Raw genomic sequence first — 24,620 nt, forward strand, 5'->3', positions numbered from 1 at the left:
CAAAGGCCCTGTCAAACTGCCATTTAGCTCACAAAGGGAGCTGCCAAGTCATTAAAGGCCTGAGAATGAGACAATGCAGCGCTGGGGTGGGGTGGGGGAGGGGGGGGGGGGGTGAGGGTGGGAGGGGGTTAGGGGGGGGGGGGGGGCTCCCTGTCTTTCAGCCAGATCGGGGGGGTTTCCTGGCTGAGCGCGCGGCGGCGGCGGCGGCGGCTCTATCGATCGCTCCAACGGCGGCTTTTTAAAAGGGCGGTTACCGGGCCCCTCCTCCGGGCCGCTAACCCCCCCGACCCCCAGCGCCCGTTCCCGAGGGGGCCGTGCCGAAACAGGGCGAAATGAGAACCCCCCCCCCCCCCCCCCCACCTCCCCCTCACCCTCCCCCTCACACCCCCTCTTCACTCCCCAATTCCCGCTGTAATCATGGAATAAAGACCTGGGGTAGGCAAATCAATCTGTCCCCCCCCCTCCACACCCCACCCCCCCCCCCCCCCCCCAGGGCTGTGTAATGCAGTGAGACAGAGGGACAATCAGACACAGTTCCAGTCCATCAGCTGATAAATTCCCCCTGGGTCTGAGAACAGGCACACAGTCCACACACAGCCTACTGCAACCACAACACCCACCCTTATACATCCCTACCAGCAACCGCTACTACTGCTATAAATATACCCCACTCCCAGCCCTAAACCTGCCCTACAAATACCCTACACATAGCTACAAATAGCCTAACCACACCTACAACCCCAACAACAGTCGCCTAACCACACCTACAACCCCACCAACAGTCGCACAACCACACCTACAACCCCACCTACAGTCACACAACCACACCTACAACCCCACCAACAGTCACACAACCACACCTACAACCCCACCTACAGTCACATAAATGCACCTAGTCACCTAGCCCCACCTGGTCAACTAAGTCCACCTGCAGCACCATTATCTGTCTCTGAACACTGCGTAAAGTCATCTAACCTCACCAACAGCACCATCATCAGCCCCCTACCTGAAACACCAGCTACTGCACCACCCTCAGTCTTCTAACACCACCTACCCCCTCAGCCTCCCTGCTGTTGGGTTGCAACACCTAAAACACTACCTCTGTGCTCACCCTACCTGCAGTGGGCCACGCCCCTTCTGGAGGGTAAGGACAGGTAAAGCAGGACTCACCTGTTTGTGCATCTCGATGTTGAGCCCATAGGACATTTCATAATACTGTAAAAGAGAAAGGGGCGGAGTCAGCCACAGCACTGCCAGTCCCACGTTCAGGCCCATGCAAAACATACAGATCACACACACGCAAAACAGACCAATATATCACATACACAAAACATACACCACATTACACACACGCAAAACAGACCAATATATCACATACACAAAACATACACCACATTACACACGCAAAACAGACCAATATAACACACACACAAAACATACGTCACATCACACACAAAACATGCCAATAAACACGCAAAACATGCCAACACATCACATGCAAAAGATGGCAAAACATCACACACACGAAACACAAACACACAAAAAATATGGCAACACATCACACACGCAAAACATGCAGACACATTGTGTGAGTGTGTGTGTGTGTTTGAAAGAGAGTGTGTGTGTATGTATTTGAGTGAGAGCATGTGTGGGTGAGTGTCTGTGAGTGTGAAAGTGGGTGTGAGTGTATAAGAGAGAGTGTGACTGTATGTGTGTGTGTTATGGTGAACCCATCACAGTGGTGTCAGAAGGACTCACCATCACATAGTGGCGCTGCATCTCAGTCTTCTCCCCCGCCAGCTTCTCACACTCCAGCTTCAGACTGAGGGGAGAAAAACACACAGAGCATCTCAACCCTTTCAAGAACAGCGTTTCCACAAGGTTTTTTTTCCCCCAAAGCTGTAGGTCAGTGCTCTAGAACATCACTGCTTTCATTCACCAGCAGTGATGGTTACATCAACATTAGAATGTTCAGTTAATTACTTTCTATTCACAAATTTTAGTTTACACCTTATTAAAATGTAAAATACACACCAACACACTCATATGCGCACACACACACTACAAACCACACATTTTGCATGAATGTGACATGGTCACATTGACATGTTTTGCAGGTGTCAAGTTTTGAATACATGTGTTGTTGTTGTTGTTAGTTGTTGTGTTAACACACACACACTCAAGATTAAAATGGGGGGAAGAGGGGAACTTCCTCTTTTACATTGAGCAGAGGGTCCAGTCCTGACTGACAGGAACATCACAACGGCAACACTAACACGGTGTTTAAATTACTTTTTGTCTTGCATTTTAAACTAGGGCTCAGCATCTGCCTAGTCCGGATCATTCAGGGCGAAAAGAAATCAAAAGTTCTTTTGACAAATGTGGTGACGTCACACAGGAAGTTGGAAGCACGATTGTGGGTCACGTGGCTGCCACACGGAATCCACTTTAAACAACCAAAACTACGCTCCCAAAGACCAGTGTTTTAGGCCACCCATTCACTTCTAAACTCTTGGGCGGCTGTGTTTATTTACACAAAGCACACACTCTCGCTCAATCTCTCTCTCTCAGTCCGCACACACCACGTATATTTAGAGAAGCAGCTCGTGGCTGCGGACAGGCGGAAATAGCAGTTATCGAGGCTGACTTGAAACGCCCCCCTGTGGTTCCAGGCCCAAACCACAGCCTTACCTACCGCAGACCCGACACAAAGACCCGCATGCAAACGCCGCACGCCCGACACACACATTTCAGTTTTGACTCTTCTGATGTAAATCGGATAGCGCACAAACCTGTGATACTGGGCCTGCAGAAACTGAAATTCTTCTTTTATCCGATCCAAGGACTCGGGAATTGTGAATTTAAACGGCTGCCCAGGACCCTGGTGCGGAGCCTGCCAAAGCAACACACATCGACAACATCAGAAACACATAGAAACCCAGGATACAATCCTGCAAATTGTACTCTGTAAAACAGGGGATTTCCGTAAACAACACAAGCACAACTGTAACAGCGGCGAAAACTAAATGTAACCGACGTAAAACACACAATATTTAGTTTAACGAACATCGTTAATATCACCAACATATTATTAGGCTAAGCTATGAAACCCATTTGAGTCTAGGTCATTGTCCAATTAGCTAGACTACATCACATGAGACCAATTTAAAAGTGAGCCACAGCGAGCCTGGCCGCCTGTTGTACTTAATCAAAGGACAAACAAAGAAGATGCTTGAGACCAGAGCGGATTTAATACGAGCATCCGTACCCTGCAGCAAAGCGCATGTGGCCAACGCGACAGCGCCGACAAAGGCACCAGAGTTTACACTCACTAAGTAACAAACCATGTTTGCGAAGGTTACGCGAGGTCAATAAAAGCAAGTTAAGAACTTAAAATGTGTCCGTTTCTTTGATGGACGTTCCTGGACATACCGGGTGGCGGCTTTGCGGAAACATGGCTCGCTCTCTCTTGCTTCGGCCGAGAATCGGCTGGTCTCGGTTGTTTATATTTGAACCTGTTTCTGAAAATAAAAAACCAAGAAGCTCTCCCGAGAAATTATGAATTATGACAGAGTCATCCTGGATCGTCCCCGATGAAAATGGGGCCCTTACAAGAACACCAATCCTCGACCCCCCGTCCAGTCGGTGTCTACTCCACAGAGCAAAACAAGAGCTCCAGTCGCCGCGGCTCTTAAATCAACTAACTTGAGTTCGGGCGTGAGCCTGTTCCTTGATCTCTTAAGGTACTCCAGCAGAGGAACAGAAAATCAACGTATAAAATCACAACAAGAACCATCAGGGAAAAAAACAGGTGAAGAAAAATAAGTCCCCGCCCCGTGCAGAAATATCTTCACTCCTTCGAGCGCAACGATGCAGTCTCCACGGGAATGATATCCAAATGGATCGAAATGAAAGTAAAACACGAACAACAGCACAGACGTTTTCACCGAAAGTCCGACCGCAACGTCAAAAAAGGGAATCTGCAAGCGAAAATCCTCCAAAGTTCATCGCGACAAAAGTGTCGCCAATTAACGATCGGATCGAAGTTGTTTTCGAGCATTAATAACGGTCAATAATACAACAAGTAAACGGAAATAGAGGTCCGAGAAGGTACCTGGTTCAGAAAATGTTCTGTAACAAAAAAAGCAGGAGTATTGATAATAATAATCTCTATAATAGCAATTACAATGCAACTCCCTGTCCTACACCTACACACTGGGTACTTTCACACGCGGTTTCACACTCCCAGCGCTAACCGGACATAGGACCACCCCAGAAAACTGAACTCGGCCAATAGAGTCTATGCACCCACGTGGGAACAAGTCGTTGCAAGAAAAACGCACCAATGGGGTTTATCCCTGAGAGTCCCTGCTTGTCGATCATGATGAGCTACGCGAACGACAGCCAATGGCAGGCGCGCCAGCGCCGAGATTGGAATGGAGAAGGAGAAGGTCGGTCTGCGGGAGAGTGACAATCCTCAACTGTCAATCAAAGTAACGTGGTTGACGGTGCGGTCCTTAAAGAGACAAACGCCAATCTGTCGCTCCCGTGGAAATGAAGATACGAGTCTGAGCTCTTTCTACCATCGCTATTTTAAAACTCCTTAAAGTGTTGTAAAAATGTACTTCACCTAAGAATGTCTTTTAAAAAACATTTAATCCGTATGTTAAATCGCGCTTTATTAATCAAGATGGCAACAATTTTATGTCTGTTAAATTAGTGTTAATGAAAAGATGTCCTTGGGAAAGCTATTATGTTCCCTATCGTTCTGTATTTATCCTGCACGTCTCATTTGCGCGGATTGGGTTGTATTCCCCAACGTCATTTGCATATGCAATTCTCTGATGATACCGTCTGTAACAGTGTACAACTGCTAATTATTGCGATGGATGCGTCCTGTTTATACCGCGATCAATTCTGTTCTGTAGTGCCGATAGCTGGGAGCAGCTGAAATGGCTGATATTTGTAAATTCATCTTTGCAATGCAATGCTAATAAATCATAGTTGACTTTAAGTACTTATTTGAATTTTGGAATTGTACCCATTGACTGCCAGTATCCATAAAGATGTAAATGAATAAATAAATCAGTAAAAAAAAAAAATGCAGGAATGACTGTACTGGGTCTTTTGCCATCTCTATATTGTTATTCTTCACTCTAGATATGCATCCAGTTGCGCACACAATGTCACACACACACACACACACACACACAGTACATTCTGTACGTACACAGACGCACACACACATACACACGCACACGCACACGCATATATGCACACACACACATATATGCGCACACACACACACACACACACACACAACCCACACTCATAGGTTACATACAACAGCCCCAGCCCAGGGACAGGAACTCAACAACTTGGGTCAGGAAGAAGCAGGAAGTTAACCACAGCATGATGCAGCAGGGTCGAAGGTCATGACCTGTGCCTGGGGGGCCGGGGTCGGTGTTTTTGGTGGGGGAGGAAAGCAGATGGTGCACAATGCAGTGGGGGGCAGGGGGGGAGGGGTTATGACCCACATGGCAGGAATCACACAACCACACGCATGCACACACACACACACACACACACACAGAGTCAGGGACAGGTAACATTCTTTCAACATCATTCACAGTAACATGGTCAGTGTTAATTCAACTCTAAAAGGGTTCTGGATCAGGTAACCTAACCATACCTATCTAAGTGTTGACCGACAGTTGTGTGTGTGTGTGTGTGTGTGTGTGTGTGTGTGTGTCTCTCACACAATCTCTCTCTCTTTCTCTCACTCTTTGTCTCTCTTCCTTTCTCTCTCACTCTCTCCCTCTCCCATTTTTTCTCTCTCATACATACACACACACACACACACAACAGTGCCGATGCGTGTCGCATCTTCACGAATGCGCCACGGCGCTACACTTGATAACAGCCATCCGTGAAATGACCCCGTGGCCCAACCGCTCATAAACACAGTGAGCCCAGTGGCCCCGCAAACACCCAGCACCACAGAGCTCACAGGGCCTCATGCCAGCATAAACACTTGTAATCAACTCTCATAGCCCATCCTGCGTTATCAGGCCCCTGCTCTGATCATGCATTATTTGAGGTATATCATCCTGTGGGGCACAGGGTACACCTTGCTTCAACAAGGGCACCAGCACGGGGGGGGGTTAGAGGGCCGTTAACTGATAGCCAGAAGCTCTTAGGTTCAATTCCCCCGGTGGGTAAGAGCTGCTAAAATCCTTTAAAACAGAACACAGCCTGTGCGGTGTCAGTGTATGTCCGCCTGTACAAGTGGACGGAATGTGCCTCTATTAAATGGCCCAGGCTAAACGTACCTGAAAAAAATATATATATTCTGCGATGCAAATGTGTTTTTTCACCTGCTACGTTTTTTTTTTTTTTTTTCTGTGGCGGTGTGTGGCTGCGTTTGGTCACCTGCTTTCACCTGACAGAGCTTTCTCTCCTTCCCAGACTGCTTTGCATTTAATCAGAGGCGCGACTTCGTTTCCTGGGGAAATGGCAAACGAAGCTGTTTGTTAATGCTGCGGCACCCCCCCCCCCCCCCTCGCCTCGGTCCTGTGCGTGTGTCTTGCATGCATAAGCCGTCACTCCTGTCCTGTTCTGTTCTGTTTGGCCTGCGCGTCGGGTCACCTGCAGGGATTTGCTATTCAAATACCGTTCGTTTCTTATTTTGCGGATAAGCAAATGACGAGTGTTTAGAGGCAAATAAAACAGGACTTGGCATATTAACTGGAGCCAGGTGTAGTGAGAAACCTGGCGGGGGGGGCGGGGGGGTATGGGTGGTGGGGGGACAGGGGTGGGGGGGGTCTGAATCTGGGTCATTGTTCTTCCTCACTTTTGCAGGGGAAACAGTAAACAAAGGAATTAAGAAGCACATCCAGTGCGGTCCAGGACTAGATCAAAACACAGCTACACTCCAGTAAGTCATCAATAAATCATCAATTAAAAAAAAGGAGATAAATCACTGATAAAGCCACACATACAGTAGCAGCGTGTGAACTGCTGGCATGCTCATCAGATTAGAGTTGTGATACACACACATACACACACACACACCTGTGTATTTACATGAGGGATGTGAGAACCTGGCGGCCATGTTGGATGTGACGGAGGGGCGCAGGTCTGTGAGCTCAGAGCCCGCGTGCCCTCCGGCCGATTTGCATAACAGGTCGTTCAAGGACACGATTTGCCTTGTGTAAGCCCTGAGCCAGCCCAGCGGGGCTGACAGGCAGACACAAATCACTCCGCACATATACATGAGCTTAAGAGGAAAGCAGTCAATTAGTCACGAGACGCACACACACACACACACACACACACACAAGCATGCACACACACACACAAACACAAGCTCAGACACATACACACACGCAAACACACAAACACATGCTCAGACACATACACACACACACACACGCACACACACACTCAGACACATACACACAAACACACGCACACAAGCTTAGACACATACACACACACACACACACACACACATTTTGAGTGAGTGATTTAATTCCAGCGTGAGTGAAGCATGTGGGGTTGTCACGCAAGTCAGAAAGAACACAACCACCAAACCCAAACCACAACCAGACCGATGGCAGCTCAACAGGACCTTCAGACCGTCCCAACTACAGCAAGACAACAACAACCCAAAACTCTCACTCGCTGGAGCCACCACAGAGAGACTCACGTTTAATACCCCCAGATCACCTGGTCAGGGTTACGTTCAAACAGACCACACAGTCCGTGTTCAAGCTCTGAAGTCACCACACTGAGCACTGCGCTCGAAAACCAGGGAAAACGTGTTCTCAATTTGCTTCAAAGCAGCAGAAAAAAAAAAAAAAAACCCCGAAACATTGCTGTCTTTAATTTGCGTGAAGCACACACGTCCCAGAGTTTGAGTTTCCAAAACTCTGCTTCCCACAGTGACCATAGGCTATTGACCGTCTACCCAGAGACTATGACTGCCGAACCATCCGTCTGGCCTCCATTTTGTAGACGACCCGTTGGCCCGTTCTCTTTGTTAATGGCAGCATTGTCGGTGGGACTGCTGAGGGTGTTAAGGGCGCCAGTGTGGTTTATAAGTCACTGACGCCAACGAACCACCACGTGCCCGCGCGAGCGGGGGGTTGCCGTGGCGACGCACGCGAGGCCGGTCACGGGGCATCGGCGCGCTGGCGAGAGAGACGAACCGAAACGGCCGGACGGGGAAAGAGAGAGAGAAAGAGAGAGAGAGAGAGAGGGAAAGAGTGAGAGAGAGTGAAAAAGAGAGAGAGAGAGGGAGAGAGGGAAAGAGTGAGAGAGAGAGGGAAAGAGTGAGAGAGAGAGGGAGAGAGAGAGAGAGAGAGGGAGAGAGCGAGAGATGGAGAGCGAGAGAGGCCGTCGCTCGCCGCTCAAACCGCAGACGGAGTCGCGCGTTCAGGAGCGCGTTGGCGGGAAAGCGGGCCGCTGCGGGGGAGCGGCGCGCTCTAATTGAGAACACTAGAGGGGGGAACGAGCGGCGTTTATGGAAATGACACGCGGGCCGGCCTATCAGCCGCCGCCGCGGCTCTGGAGGAGCACTTCAAAGGCCTCCGCATGCGTGAGGCCCCCCCGGCCCCCCCCGGCCCCCCCCCCGGCCCCCCCACCCGCCTCGCGCTAACAGGGAAACCACCAGCAGATGCTTAATGGCTGTTGTGTTGGTTTTTCCGCGCTGATTAGACGGATGTGCTGTTTGCTTACACGTGTCGCCGTGTCGCCCGCGACGAGGTGCGCAGCGCGTCTCACTGACGCTGTAATTAAGCTCTTTTTTTGGGGGGGGGGTGTGGGGAAAGGCTCTATCCGTCCGCCAGGAAAACACAAGGCTTCTGGAACTACTCTGAGACCTTCCCCCAACCGCCACCCCCAAAATATTCCTCAACCCCTTCCCACCCCCCCAAACTACTTCAGCACTCGGGACTCCTGCCTGATCCCTGTCAGCTGGAGTGTGCGGACCACACGCCTCGCCCCTTTAATCCGGACCGGTCCCGTCTCATCCTGCAGCTCCGTTTAATTTGCAAAGCCAACAAAAAAAAACCAAAAAAAAATCTGCCCAATAAACGCCCCCCAGCACCTGTGGGCAATTTGAGCGGATCGGAACATACACAAACAACTGCTATCAGGAATGAAAACAGTCAGGGGGCGAAAGAAGAGAGGGAGAGAGCCAGGGAACGACCCCTCTCCCTCCCCCCCCCTCCCCCCCAAAAAAAAACACTCCCATCTTGGGGAGACTGGTTTTGTTTTTGGGGAGTTTCGCTGGCTGTCCATGTTTCTCATCCACGCGCCCAATTAAGCACACGTGAAGCCCTCCGAGAGCGCGGGCATTTTTCGCTGGCTAAACGAGGGCTCGGTGGAAACCCTCGTCCTCCAGACAGGCTGGGGCAGAGGGCACGGTTTCCGAATACACACACACACACACACACAAGCCGAGCTCCGGTCCTCACAACGCTGGATCGTGTCACAGCTGTCGGAACATCTGGCCGTCAGCTGCAGAGAGAGAGAGAGCGGGAGAGAGAGAGAGAGAGAGAGAGAGAGAGAGAGAGAGGGAATCACAGGGGGAAACTGCGATGCCCTGCGGTGGGGAGATGAGAGAACTACACTGAGCCCTGGGGCTTGTAGGCGTGATGCGTTTGGGGGTACAGTGCGCTGCAGTAAATACCTGCCCATCAGGTCAGAACTCCTTTGAGCTCAGAGCTAATCTCATGTCTACCCCCTGTATCATCGGTGCGGGTTTGTTTGGGTTCGACTGGGTTTTGTTTGGTTTCAGTTGGGTTTGGTGGGGTTTGTTTGGGTTTGGTTGATTCATGTGGGTCTGTTTGAGTTTGGTTAGGTTTGACTGGTTTATTTGGGTCGGTGTAGATTTAGTTTGGGTTTGATTGGTTTGTTTGGGTTTTGGTAAGGTTTGATTGGTTCCTCTAGGTTTAGTTTGGGTTTCATTGGTTTGTTTGGGTTTTGGTTGGGTTTGTTTGGTTTGTTTATGTCAGGTGAGTTGGGAAAGACTGCCATGGTGTTTGTCGGCTGCACTCACCTCTGATCTACAAGCAGATTCAGAAAGACAAAAAATATATATTTTTAAAAAAATACTCCTGTATTGTATCCTTATAATTTCCTTATTCATATCTCTGTGAAAAGTTTCAATAATAACAGAAACATAAATAATAACAGTCAAAATTTGTACTCCAGTCTGGATATTTTCCCCACGAATAGAACAGTGCCTCAGCGAAACTCACGTACATGACCCTGAATGTTCCCCACCCAGCACCCCCTCCACCCCGCCCCACCCAAACCCCCCCCCCCCCCCCCCCCCCCCCCCCCCCCCCCCCAACACAGCCAGGAGCTGTTTACTATCACGAACCAGCTGGCAGTTCATTTTGAAAGTTGCTGCAGTTTGAAAGCCCCTGTGGTGTGTCGCTCAGAAGAAATGTTTATTTTTTTGTCAATTCATTACTTTTGAAAGGCAGCTGATAAAAGAGAATATTAAATGGTGTGTTTTATATGCACCCAGCGGCAGGAACTCGGGGAGGAGCGGAGAGAAGAGAGAATGCAGCAGAAGAAAATAGGAGCCAATGCATTCAACCGCTTCTGTACATTCTCTCTGTGCTATATGTTTGCATTCCGTCCATGAGCACAAAAGAACAAAAATACCATTATTGTGTGTGTGTGCGTGAGTGCATGTGTGTGTGTGCATGTAGTGTGTGTGTGTGTATGCGTGTGTGCATGTGCATGCGTGTCTCTGTGTGTGCACTGCACAGTCTAATCGTTACAAAAGATCCTTTCTAAGAAGTCAGCATTTTCTGAATTCGTCCATTTCAAAAGCGTTCTTGCGAATCTGCAAACATTCTGTAGCCTTCTGGGCAATATTCTGAAGTGGAGACAAATTATTTATGAAAGATCCAAAAACAGGAACGGGGGCAGGGAGAGGCTGCTTGAGCGTTCGCAGATTACAGACGTTACTGGGGGGGGGGGCACTGACGCAGGGTTACCACGGGGACGGGGACTCACATGTCTGTCCTGACATCGGTTCAGGAGCAATGTTAGTTGCCCAGAAGGTTGCAGGTTCGATTCCAGGTCCCGCAGGCACGCTCTTCACGAACAGCATATCTGCTTCAGGGTGGAATCCAGCCATTTACTGGGAAGCACAGAAACCGTAGATGATCTACATGTGACAGTCACGTTTTTTTTTTGACAGCAGAGAAAAATATCCCTTCTGGTTTTATAAGCAGACATAAAATAAAATAAATATGAAATTCCAAGCAGGTAAGGTGTCCTTTATGAAGTGGGAAATACCTGCACAATGCATCCTACACGCCACACAGCAGATGCTACAGGTGTGTCTGTCATTCTCAGCTAATATGGCTGGAATGCAGCCAGAGTCTCACTCCCTCTGTAAAACACTGGCTGCGTGATCCCCCGGAAAGTGCTCTCGTTATAATCACTCATCTCATAAATGTATTTCCATCTAAATGTTGTGACATAATGGTGTGTAAAATAATGTACGGACACACTTAAATCAATGTTCAGGGTAAATGTTAATGTTGAAGTTCAGTGTTACTATGTGTACGCACACACACACACACACACTCTCTCTCTATCTCTATCTCTCCCTGTCTCTCTCTCTCTCACACACACACACATACACACACACACACACACTTTCTCTCTCTCACACAGACACACGCGCACACATACACAAGGACAGAGCCACTGCACATGAGGGACTGTAGAAGAGGAAGAGGAAATGACTAGTGTAATTATGTGAACATAATTCACTCACCCTCACACAGATGAGTCAGGGGGATGTTAGGAGCAGCGAAGCTCACCCACCAGGGAGAGGATCTCATCTAAGAGCCAATGAGCACCCAAGCACAAAGAACAAGCCAAGGGCAGGCGTCTCATTCGCTCAACACACACACATACACACACACATGCGCATGCACACGCACATACATACAAACACACACATGTCCACGTGTACATGCACACACAAACACCTGCACACCCACACATGCACACACACACCCATACACAAAAACATATGCACACACACACACACACACACACACACAAGCACATATACACATACACACACACACTCACGCACACACGCACACACAGACGCACACACACACACACACACAGCCCTGATTCCCCATCCCAAGGGCCCATCTTCATTGATTAAATGAATCAGCGACTCAGTTAAAGAGTGGTTCCACCTGCCCTTTGGTGGTGCTGATCTAAAGGGAGCGGGTGGATTTGCTGGGACACAGCAGAATTAAAGCTTAAGCAGCTCAGGCCCCAGTGTTTAATGACTGGACACAGGCCTTGTGTCTGCTGCGGTCACCACCACTCCACACCCTGGACTCCAGGAATGCCCATGCGCCGCGAAACGAATCACTCCGAGTTTCCACACAAGCAGCACCGAGCATCTCTGAGCACATTGCTGAACACAGGAACACACAGAGAGAGAGAGAGAGAGAAAGTAAAACTGTGAAAGGAGGAGAAAGTAAATGTTGAAATGTTTGTGATCATTTCCCTGGGAGGTCCCTCTATTTTGAAATTTGTCCTACGGTAATGCAAACAGGACAAACCCTAATGAAGCTTCAAGAGTCTCAGCTTTCAGCACCGTCACTGCCCTGAAATGCTGTGTGTGTGTGTGTGTGTGTGTGCGTGCGTGCATGCGTGTGTGTGCGTGTGTGTGTGTGAAATCAGATTACTGCTTTTCCACTAAGGGAGGGTGAGATATTTGTTTTTTCATTCCAGATCTGAGAGTAAGAACAGAGAAGTAAATAAATAGCAGGCCTGAGAGCGAGAGAGAGTGAGAGCGAGGAAAAGAGAGAGAGAGAGAGAGAGAGAGAGAGAGAGAGAGAGAGGCATAAAGAGAGACAGTGAGAGAAGAGGTCCTGATCCAGACAGATTTAACAAAATTAGCCTCTGGTTTTCCAGGTGGGTGAACTGAGTTGAGTTCAGGTGGGAAGAGAGTGGAAAGAAAGCTCAAACCTGGTCGAGCTGTGTATCAAAAAACTCACCAGGTACACGGTTAAGACTGTTCTGGCGGGAGAATTTGAGAAACCTACCGGTTGTGGAGACACACGGGACAAACAGTACATTTAGAGGAGAAAAAGAAGAAGAAGAAATATGCCTCAGGCATTCGAGCCGAGCAGAACTCATTTCCGTCCCAGGCTTGTGCGTACCCGCAAAGCTCCTGAGATTCTGGGACCCCCCACCCTCCCAGCACAGGCCCTGTTCAAGCCGGACAGCCTCAGCGGTAGTGAAATATTGGACTGGATTAATTTCATGCAGATTATGAACAACAATGTAAAAAATAAAAATAAAAAATAGTCTGGAGGTCCTGTAGAACTGGGCCTGAGTTTCAGTGCTGCTGTCAGTTTGCCATGATATCACAGGGCGTGTTTTTCTGCGATATGAGGCAGATATTAATGAGTAATTACACGGTTATTATTACAAACCACACGACCCAAAGGCCCCTGAGAGAAAGTCTTCCTCATATCAAACATACTGGAGAGAGAGAGAGAGAAAGAGAGAGAGAGAGATCACTCCTGAAAGAAACCAGGCACAAGGAAATTATACAACCTTTTTTTTTTTTAATAATATATGAATATCCAATAAGGATCACTGTAAGATTTAAATTCCGTTCCCCCCTCACACTAATCCCACGTAAAACGCAATCTGCATCATGTCTATGTTATACCTATGTTAACCATCACTGGTACTGCAATGCTCTAGTGCTCGGTGCTATTGTTGTTTTACAATCTGACTTTTATTCTCATTTTCGGGCAGTTTTATGACGGAACATTTTTATCACCGTTTTCTGTTTAGAATTGCGCTGTGTTGTTTCTGTATGGTGTGCGCCGAGCCAACGTCCTGGCGAGACTCAGAGCTGCTGACAGGAGTTTGGAGAGGCTGCTGACAGACTGCTTTACCCCTCCTACCCCCCCCCCCCCTCCCCAGCGTCCCCCCTCCCCTCACCCCCACCACCACGCCCTCCCACTCCCCAGGCCATCTCCAGCACACTGGGAAGCCTGTACAGATAATATGCCTGACGTCTGGTGGAACTTTGATGAAGTGTGAAAGACAGAGAGAGAAAAATGGAGAGTGAGAGAGAGACATAGAGAGGGACAGGGAGAGAGAGAGAGAGAGAGATAGAGAGAGAAAGAGAGAGAGAGAATGAGAAAGAGAGAGGGGCACAGAGAGATCTCTAAATCTGGGTTGCTGTGGTGGTAGAGGGTTGGTGTTGGTGTTGTGGGGTCGGAGTTGGTGTTCAGGGACAGGGCTGGTGCTGAGGGGTAGAGGTGGTGTTGAGGGGCAGGGTTGGTGGGGGTCAGTAGGTTTGGTGTTGAAGCGTAAGGCTGATGTCAAGGATGGGGTAGACACATTGTGGGAGGGATCAATAAATGGGTGATCAGTATTCTACTCAGAACTCTTACCATTTGATTGGCTGCTTTCCCCCTCCCTGATTAACCAGCACAGCGGTGGCAGCTGTGTGCTTTTCAAAAGCCCAGAGGAGAAACTTCAGCGCTTAATGTAACATTTCACAACTCAAATCGGGGGATTTCAATTAGACCGGTTCTATTCAGAGTGAGGGATTGGCTCTGCCTCTCCTCTAATCTTAAACTGACACCATGGAATTAATACCCATAAAGCTCTCTGGCACCACAGTAAAACGCATTCTTTCACTAATCTAATGTTGTGAGTGGGACGGGTCTGAGCCACATGCAAGCTGTCACAGCACGTCCCGCTGAGCTGCAGCGCCCAGCCTAGCAGGGTGGTTATAGTACACTGCTCACTACCCTGTTATACTACTCACTATCCAGCCACACTGCTCACTATCCTGCTACACTGCTCACTATCCAGCCACACTGCTCACTATCCTGCTACACTTCTCACTATCCTGTTATACTACTCACTATCCAGCCACACTGCTCACTATCCTGCTACACTGCTCACTACCCTGTTATACTACTCACTACCCTGTTATACTACTCACTATCCAGCCACACTGCTCACTATCCTGCTACACTTCTCACTATCCTGTTGCACTGCTCACTACCCTGTTATACTACTCACTACCCTGTTATACTGCTCACTATCCTGTTACACTGATCACTACCCAGTTACACCGCTCACATATAACATATTTACATTACATATATTATCAAAATAATGAGACACCAATAAAACAATATTTGAGAAAATGTGTGAATATTTGCTTTACACTTTTATAGAGAAGTTACCATGGCGATGCTGGTTGCAGGTGGAACAGACGTACAGGTGGTTTACTGTAAGCAGAAAAATGCAGTAAAATGACACAGAGCATAGAGCTGCGAATCAGACACCCCTGGGAAAACGGCCTGACCGGCAGGATATCAAACACCGTCAGGTGATCTGCCACGGTGCGGTCACCACCCTGCCCCAGGATTCCGTGACCTCAATTAACGCAATCCAATCTCTGTCCAATCCCGGATTAGCTCCAATCAGCACCGTGAAATCTGCACCGTTTCGCAACCCTAACTCCTTCAAAGAACCCAGATCCACCGCACATGGACCCCCAGCACCGTTTGACAGCCACAGCCTGTGCACTACTCACCAGAGGGCAGGGTGGAGAAGCAGCAGGTCAGACCCATCTGCACCCACTGGAGCTTGACAAAGCTGGGGGTTAACCCCACCAATTTACACCACACTCCCCAAACCCCCCTGTCACATGCTCAGATATAGAATCCAAAGGTAAAGCTGTGTGTACACAGTAATGAGGGCAGTAATGTGTCTGTTGCAGGTAACGGGCGCTTTCAATCTGACTGCTGTGAATGTCAAAATATGCAAAATATGATATACAGGAAGTGCGTTTTATACAGGAAGTGTGATATGCAGGAAGTGCAATACATACAAGAGGTGTGATATACAGGAAGTATTTTATATTCAGGAAGTGTGTGATATGTAGGAAGAGTGTAATTTAGGGGCGACATAGCTCAGGAGGTAAGAGCGGTTGTCTGGCAGTCGGAGGGTTCCCGGTTCGATCCCTGCCCTGGGCGTGTCGAAGTGTCCCTGAGCAAGACACCAAACCCCTAACTGCTCTGGTGAATAAGAGGCATCAATTGTAATGCGCTTTGGATAAAAGCACTATATAAATGCAGTCCATTTACCAGTCCATTTAATTTAGGGGAACTGTGATAAACAAGAAGTGTTATACATGGGAAATAAGTCATATACAGGAAGTGTAATATATACAAGATGTGTTATATACAGGAAGTGTGATATAAAGAGCAAAACTCTCAAATAGTCTCCAACCGGGCTACGGGACGGTGGCATAATGACCCAGTCCCCCTCTGATTAGCTTGTGTGGCTAAAACAGGCAGTGCCCCTAAAGCCTTTGCGCTCTATTTGGGGAGCGCTAATGGGAATCAGCGGCTTTGTGTTTCCATTTCCTCCCACGGGTAGTGAAGCAAGGGGAGGGAGAGCTGCTTTTTTTAACGGCCCGGGCTTTAGCGGGGTGCGTGGGCGTCCCTTATGGCTTGTCCGCGATTTCTGGGGGCCGGCTATACCGGCGATCGCTAAGGCAATTAAGGGCAGCTTAGCCGCTAGCCAGACACTAGGCATTAGCCACCAGTACCTTTTAACGAGGAAGGATCGGTGCGGCACTAATAGGTTCACCTCAGACAGGGGAAGACCCTTCCATGAGCATCTGAAACCAGGGCTAAATTTATCTGGCCTGGGACAGGCACTCAATTAGGAGGGTTAATGCTATATGGCTGAGTTCCAAAATTAGCGCTTCCTACTATTGGTGATAGCTGTAGAGGGCGGTTTTTAACTGTTGAGGATAGTTGTTAACTGTTGAGGGTGGTTGTTAGCTGTTGAGGGCGATTGTTAACTGTCGATGTTGTGGCTAACCCAGCCACAACAGCGCCCCCTGGTGGCAGAATGAAGAGGCCTGGGCACACTTCATTCTGGCAAGACTCTTTTCCTGTGTAGTGTCCTACTGCTGCACTGACCTCAGTTCAGCGCGGTCAACCAGGAGCAGGAGAGATCATGCCCGAAACACTGACCTGAGATCAGCAGAGTCACCTGAAGATCCAGGAAGAAACGATATCCTTTCACCGAGCGAGCAGAGGTCACGGCTTTACCCACACTCGGTTATTAATACTGAACTCTGACTGACGGGCCCTGCTGTCGTATTCTCGTGCTGTCAGACCCGAGCGATTAAATTCACGCGGCGAGCGAACGCCCTCGAGATGCAGAGATAACGCGCCGGGGTTCCCGGAGACACAGAGGACGACCCGAGGAAGAAAGGGTTTAACCTTTGTTAACGTCTGATTCGAACCCGAGACGTTCTGGAGTAATTCCACGGAACGGTAAAGGTCACACTGGCCTCCGACTCCGAGTTATAGAAATAGAATCGAGATGAGATTGCCATCTTTTACCTTTTTTCCGGGAGTTAGAAAATGCATTATATGGCTCTGGTAACCACGGAGACAAACCATGCCGTGTATCTTCTGCCAGCCTTGCGGAGCAGATACATTAACATGCATTAATACGCTGTCCTCATAAAACAGGTCCTCGTCTGGCGATATTACAGAAAACACCCCGGCACCCCCGGGCCCAGCCTGTTTATATTACAGCGCTGAATTCGTAATAAGACATCGCTCTAATAACCAGCTACAGCTGCTTCGACATGCACATGCACAAGCAGACACACACACACGAGCAGGCAGACACAAACACACACGCACACACGCGCATACACACACACACTGTAGGTACGTCTTGATTGAGGGGATCTGTTAAAAATACAGCGCCCTTCTCCTTCCCTCCCACTCTCTCTCTCTCTCTCTCTCTCTCTCTCTCTCTCCACCTGAGGATAGTGTGGTCGGGATTATGCAAGGATGACAGACACCGTTTCCCATTTTAAAAGATAGCTGCCCACCTTTAGCCCGTAGACCCCTGGAGGAACTCACCCAGAGAGAGCCGAGAGGTAAAAGCACAGTTTTATTTCGTGCAGCAGTGAAACCGTTCTTTCCTGAACCCGTCTTGCGCAGAAACACATGGGCCTAATGAAAGCAAGGGACACACACAAACCGGGGCACACGGGTTGAATTAGATCCCCTTTTTCTCCCAGAACCAAAGAGACCGCTCGCTTCTCCCTGCACTAAATCTGCAGGATATTGTTGGTCAGATCTGAAAGTAGGGCAGAACATTTTTTAAATTAGCAACATGTTTTGATTAGTCTGTTTCTCTTTCATGCGCTGGGGAAGGAGAAGGAGAGAGAGCGCGCTTTCTGGTTTCAATGTAAGGCAGTAAACTGAAAACAGAACAGATCCTACATTCCAAACCAGCATGTAACAATAAGACGGAACTTGCCATGCCTGCAATATCTGCCCCGGATTATCTCTCTTTAGTGGCTAATAAATATAATCAGCATGTTGCTGTGGAAACAAAATCAAAATGCATTTGCATCATATGCAATCTTCTAAGTGCTTTACCGGACGTATGCCTACTCAGGGTAATTATGATTAGTTTATGTATTATTAAAATATGTTTTTAAACTTCAGAATGATGCAGTACAACCCTGTGTAAATGTTCACTGGTGCACAAACCCTCCCGTCAATAAGCTACTTCAGTCCACACACACAGACACACACACACAAACACACACGCACACACACGCACACACACGCACACACACGCACACACACACGCACACACACGCACACACACTCTCACACACACACATACATACACACCCACACACAGGCACACACAAACACACACACACACACACACACGTACACACACGCACACACACACACACTCTCTCTCTCACACACTCACACACAAACACACACAGTGTCAAAGTCACACTGCTCATACTAAGCACCACGTATATGTTTGAATTCAGTGCGCACCATGCAGAGGGGACACAGATCCCCGCAGACACACATGCGAGCGGTGTTTCCCAGCATGCTCTCTGTCCTTAAATCACGCGCTAAAGCAGAGAGCAGAAATGCCTGGATGCTCCCAAGCGAAGCCACGCCTCCTCACGTCCCCCCTGTGGCCAGTGCGCCGGACTACCCTCCCGCACAGAATCCCTCTCCATTTGATAAAAAAATGTGTCTAACATGAAGAGGGAGAAAAAGTGGAGAGATAGAGAGGAAGAGAGAGAGAGAGATAGGGAGTTTCTCCCCCACACTGAGAAGAGCAGTCAGAAATAGGAGAAATCGTTCAACAAGAGTCAGATAATTCTGCAGATGGGTCGCCCATCACTTCCATAAAAGGAACAAACAAGGGGCGGAGGGGGCGGGGGGGGGGGGGTGATGGGTTGGTGGGCGGGTTCTCTTGACAGCTCCAGCCTTACAGAACGCCGCTAACCGACCGCATCCCGCTCGTAATATAGAGCACGTCCATTTCGCAAAACGCACTCACGTTTTCTATTTTTCCGGTTCGGCTGGTTCGCTTACGGCCTTGTAAAATGGCTGATTTAACAGGTCGGCAGTGCTCCCGCGCGCCAATGCCAGCACGCGCCACCGAAGCTGCTTTTAGAGACCCTGCCGTTTCTCCCTCTCCGCCAACAGCTAAAGCATCACAACACAGAAGCTCTTTTTGCACGGAACCAGCTGGAATTCAGGGCAGCATCCATTTTAGGACACCCGGGCGCAGTACTCTAACCTTGACCTTGGGGGCGCCGTGCCTGTAGGTGAGCCCCCCTCTACAAAATCCCAGTGTGGAAATCTGGGGGTATCTGTCCTTTCTGTCAGTTATTCACTGATACCTGCTCCATATGGAACAGCTTCAATGTCCGGACGTTAGCTGGTGAAACACTGTACTCCCACAGCAACTCTAAATCGGAGAGAGGACGTTCATGAAGTCACTTAAACATGGAGTGCACACAATGAACATGAACACATGAATACTGTCTGTCTGCTAATGCCATTTAAAGCTGAGGCACAGCGTTCACCCCCAGGGCTGGAGCCGTCCAATGGGATTTCATCACCCTTCGGATCATGTGACCACGCGGCCAATCAAAGTGCCACAAAGAGCCCAAAGATATTCTTCCAGGTGTGCCCGAGCCAGAGCTCAGGGGTTCTGGCACTGGCACAGCAGAGCTCAGATTGCACATCTGCACTTAAAGGGAGGGAAAAAATCTGTTTTTATAAACTTCAGTATTTATTTGATTGAGATATAATTCATTGCGGGTTTTCATTGGAACAGTACCACTTTCAAGCGCAAGGAATTTTCCAAAAAAGGGGGTTTAGTGGTTTTTTGGTGCTTGTGTTGTGAGTATGTGGGAGGAGGGGGGGAGTTGGGGGTTGGGGGTGTTGAAGGGGGTTTGGGGGTGGGGGGGGGGGGCAGTGTTTAATCGTAGGCCAGGCCCGCAGCTGGGGCTAGCAGTAGCGGTCTGTAGCGCATTACGGGACCGTTAAAGCCCAGATTTTCCACAACTGGAGAACAAAGTGGGGTCAGTTAGCAGCGGGGCGGCCTGTGCTCGTTGCTAATGTGTCTTTAAAAGTTGCTGTGTCTAAGTTGCTGTGCCTAATTGGGAACAGATCAGCAGTGCATTCTATGTCAGGGCAGGGGGGGGGGGGAGGCGGGTGGGAGGGAGGGGGAGTTATTTAAGGGGCTCTGGATTTTTTTTATTTTTATAGTTAAATGGAAACCAAATGCTAGTACGCAGATTATGAGCTGATAAACCAATACTTCAGTGTTTAGAGCTTGTTTTTTTACCCTTCTGCTGTCAAATACTATAAAATTAAACATTAGAGTTTATCTTCTTTACAAGACTTGGGTGGAGGTCTTTCCTTGATCATGGCCTATAACCTGGACTTGGAGGCATTTGAACTTGGAGGCATTTGAACCTCTGTTACCAATAAGAACCACCTTTTAAAAACAGATACCATCTTTTCTACATAAAAGGGTCTTACAGTGGCTTTGCCTGTTGCTAATAGAACCAACATTATGAGAAGTATCCATTAAAATACTACTAAAACAATAAGATAACCATGGCAACATCCACATTTACCAGATGAATTTGGTGATAAAAAGTTTTTGATGTTTAATTAGAGTCATGTCTGATGTGTCTTGGCAGATTTGGCCAATTATACAGGGCCCATTATACTCACTCAAAGACACACACACACACATATAAACACACACACACACATACACCACACACACACACACACACACACACACACACACACACATAACTGCATAATGATGCTGCAGTGAAGGGGTGATTCTCACTCTCTTCTTTGATGATGAAAAGGCTTCAGCATTCATCAGAAGGAGCTGCTCAAGGCCATTCAGGCTAAAAGGTTAGCAGCAGAGCTCACAGTGAGCCCGGTCACATGGTCCAATAGAGCTCAGACACATGGTCTAACAGAGCCCCTACCCACACTCGGTCCTGTAGAGACCGTCCTTCTGCGCGAATCACACAATGCGGTATAAAACTCAGCTTTGCACCAGAGAGGCTTCTGCAGCCTCGCTTCAATGACACCCCGTTCGCACCCGTTTCCATGGCGGCCGAAAACCAGCACTCATAACAAAAGGCGGCGCGGGACCGACCCGCACACTGCACGCGTGCAGCCGAGTCTGCGTGAGGAGAGTAATGAAAGGATCGCACGAGAAGCCCGCAGCCAGCAGGCCCCGCCTCCTCCTCTCCGTACGGGGTCGGTAACGTGGATACGTGTGCGCCTTGGTTCTGTGGACCACAGTCAATAAAAACAAACCGTTGGAAAATCTGCAAACGTTATAAAAAGTAAACGGCTGCCAACATGCTTTTAAGTTCGGTCAGAATTAAACTCTTCGTTTCCCAGTTCTCTGATGTTTTTAATGATGTAATATCATCTTTAGTTCCTGATTACCATTGGAACAAATAGTACTAAATCAGTGTATGTTACACTAGACAATACCCTGGTGCATTGTGGGAGGATTGCAACATATTGTCCTGGTGCACCGTGCGAGGGTTGCAGCGCAGCACCCTGGTGTATTGTGGGAGGACTGACGCACTGATTTTGTAGTCAGCACAAAGCAGGGCAGCAAGTCTCCAGTTTAATCTCTGCTATTTAGCTCCACATCAGCATCTATTTACATCAGAATTATTATTGAATTACATGGCAGGGGCCCGGGGATTCACCCCTGAAACTCAGTGAATCTCTGTCCTGGAACACAGAGGCCGTGTCTTAAATGGACGGCTGCCTCGCTGTCTACTTCCAGGAAGTGAGCTCCTTCAAAAAAACTTCAAAAGGCAACGAATTTGGAAAGCACTTTGAAGGCAGGCTGACGTCAAGTTAGTTGGCTACTTCACTGAAAGCAAACCGAGGCTTAAAAACATTACACAACAGTGCACCAGTGTATTGAATAATTTAAATGGATTTTTTAAATATAGCTACAACAAACTATTGAGTTCGCTGCATACAGTTGTAAACAAGCTCCTCTGCTGCCACCGTGACTGCTACCTCTGTTTTCAGCTGCCTCTGTTTTAACAGATGTTAGAAGCCTGAGGTAACTGCAAAGACCCATGGGATATTCTGCTTGGTGAATGATACATCAGATGCCACTTTCAAATGTAACCAAAATAAGGCACCTTAGAAGGAAGCATTTTTCTGATGACTTTAGTTTAAGGAACACAGCGAGTCTCTGCTCCCGATACGCGGTGAGTGCGGAGTACCCCTGTGTCCACACTTCCTATGAAACCCATCATAAATCACGGATACGTTTACTCAAAATCTGAGCACACGCACAGGGTCAGAGTTTCACAAACCTGACACAAACGCGTGCTTACTCATAGTGCACCGCCAAAGAACTGAGTTTGGGAACAGATACCGGCGGAGCAGTTCTCTGTTTTTATTATCTGTTTCTCTAAGACAACACTGCACACCTACTAACATGATTTCGCATTAGAAATGAAGGCAGTGACACAGGCAGTGACACAGTTAAGCAGGTGCAGCTCCCAGGGGTTTTTGACTGAGAATCCTGTGTGCAGCAGAACAAGCGAAGAACAATGAAATTTTATTTCCAGAGTCGTTCGTCCTCACAATACGTTCTCCTGATATAATTACATTTTGTCAACAGTTATTTCACTTCAAGTGAAAATAGCAATGCTTGTCAAACAAATGAGCACATCATTACAGCAATCAGCCAAAGCTTCAACTGTCATCTGTCTGAACGCCTGGTCTGAGGAGGCCCTTCTCTGGAAAGTGGGTCGGCAGTTTGCTTTTTAAATTGACTGCAGACGAATATATTACTTTTGGATTTCACGTATTAAATTTGCCATATCATAGCATTTGTTTGTTTTTTGTTGGCTTATTAATTAAAATCCACACAACGCAGAACAGGATGGAAGCCTCGCATTTGTCCTTCATGGCGAGAAACACAATAATGATCAAATAAAACTCATGGATTCAGGATTAAAGAAAATGCTAATTTTCTCATTGTCTAGAGGAAATTAAAGAATGAATCTGGTTGCTTGCTTATTCTTTATCAGCATTAAAAATTTATGAATTCACCCTTGGAGGAAACACTCAACATTGTACAAACAATATTAAAGTGTGTTTTTTTGGCATACGATTTACATTTACATAGAAATCTTTTTATCTCGCAAAGTCTATAATACCAAGTGGTAGCTTGTAATTCAGAATGTGTGTGCACACACACATTCATACACCCACACAAAGACAGAGAGCGAGAGAGAGAGAGAGAGAGAGGGAGAGCCTCGGGACAATAATAAATATTATTCCTTCAAATAATAAAGCCATTTGATTGTGTGTGTGTGTGTGTGTGCCTATGTGTGTGTGTGTGTGTGTGCTTTTGAAGAAGAAACAGAGTAACCTCATATGTTGTGTGTGTATTTGCGAGTCAGTCCCAGGTGATAACGTTGTAAAGTGTGGCTCTTGTGTGGCTCTCTCAGCGCTGGGTGTAAGACTCCTACTCACTAGTAAGGAGAGATATGGGGCGGTAAGGGTGGCACTGGCAGGCTACACGGGAAACAGCCAGCCATAATCACACACAGCGACTGTCAACAGATCTGAGATATAAAATGTGCAAGCGTTATAAATCTATCCCTGAGTCTGTAGTGAGGGAGGTGTTGGTGTGTGAGGCTGAGAAATGGTGTCTGTTTGAGGGGCGGGGTTTGCGTCGTGTCGCCTGTGGCAGCCTGGAGAGGATTCGGCACTAACAGAGGAGCGCTCATTAATAATTCAGCAGCTTCACGACAGCGAATCACAGCGCTGACCAATAGAGGGTTTCACGGACATGACAGATCTCTGGGCCTGAACTTCAGAATCGAAACAGTCGGCGGGGGCAGGGTCAGTTCTAGCTTTGGATGGGGTCAGTCCCGTTGAGGGGGTGGGGGTCTGTCCTATGTGAGGGTGGGGTCAGTCCCTCCCGGCTAAAGGGGTGGTATGTCCTGTTTAGGGGGCGGGCTCAGTTCAGTTGTGGGTTCTGCGTGGGGGCGGGGTCAGTCTTGCACCTATGAGCTATTTCCTGTATGTGGGTAGAGCCCATGAGCGTCCCTCTGTATGTGGGTAGAGCCCATGAGCGTCTCTCTGTGTGTGGGTGGAGTATACTAGCATCCC

The 24,620-nt window shown here is 48.2% G+C and overlaps 1 protein-coding gene across 1 annotated transcript in view; it reads right to left on the reverse strand.

The window, feature by feature from the left end:
* Positions 1-4,255, reverse strand: part of LOC118206726 (transducin-like enhancer protein 1) — a 28,370-nt gene extending 24,115 nt beyond the window's left edge. The window contains exons 1-4 of the mRNA XM_035379750.1: positions 3,433-4,255; positions 2,793-2,893; positions 1,759-1,822; positions 1,171-1,215 (exon numbers count right to left, since the gene is read on the reverse strand). Coding sequence (XP_035235641.1) covers positions 1,171-1,215; positions 1,759-1,822; positions 2,793-2,893; positions 3,433-3,456 — 234 coding nt within the window. The 5' untranslated portion in view covers positions 3,457-4,255. The remainder of the gene's footprint in view (positions 1-1,170; positions 1,216-1,758; positions 1,823-2,792; positions 2,894-3,432) is intronic.
* Between the last annotated feature and the right edge of the window lie 20,365 nt (positions 4,256-24,620).

Source organism: Anguilla anguilla, chromosome 10, assembly GCF_013347855.1.
Source record: "Anguilla anguilla isolate fAngAng1 chromosome 10, fAngAng1.pri, whole genome shotgun sequence".
Taxonomy (NCBI): Eukaryota; Metazoa; Chordata; class Actinopteri; order Anguilliformes; family Anguillidae; genus Anguilla; species Anguilla anguilla.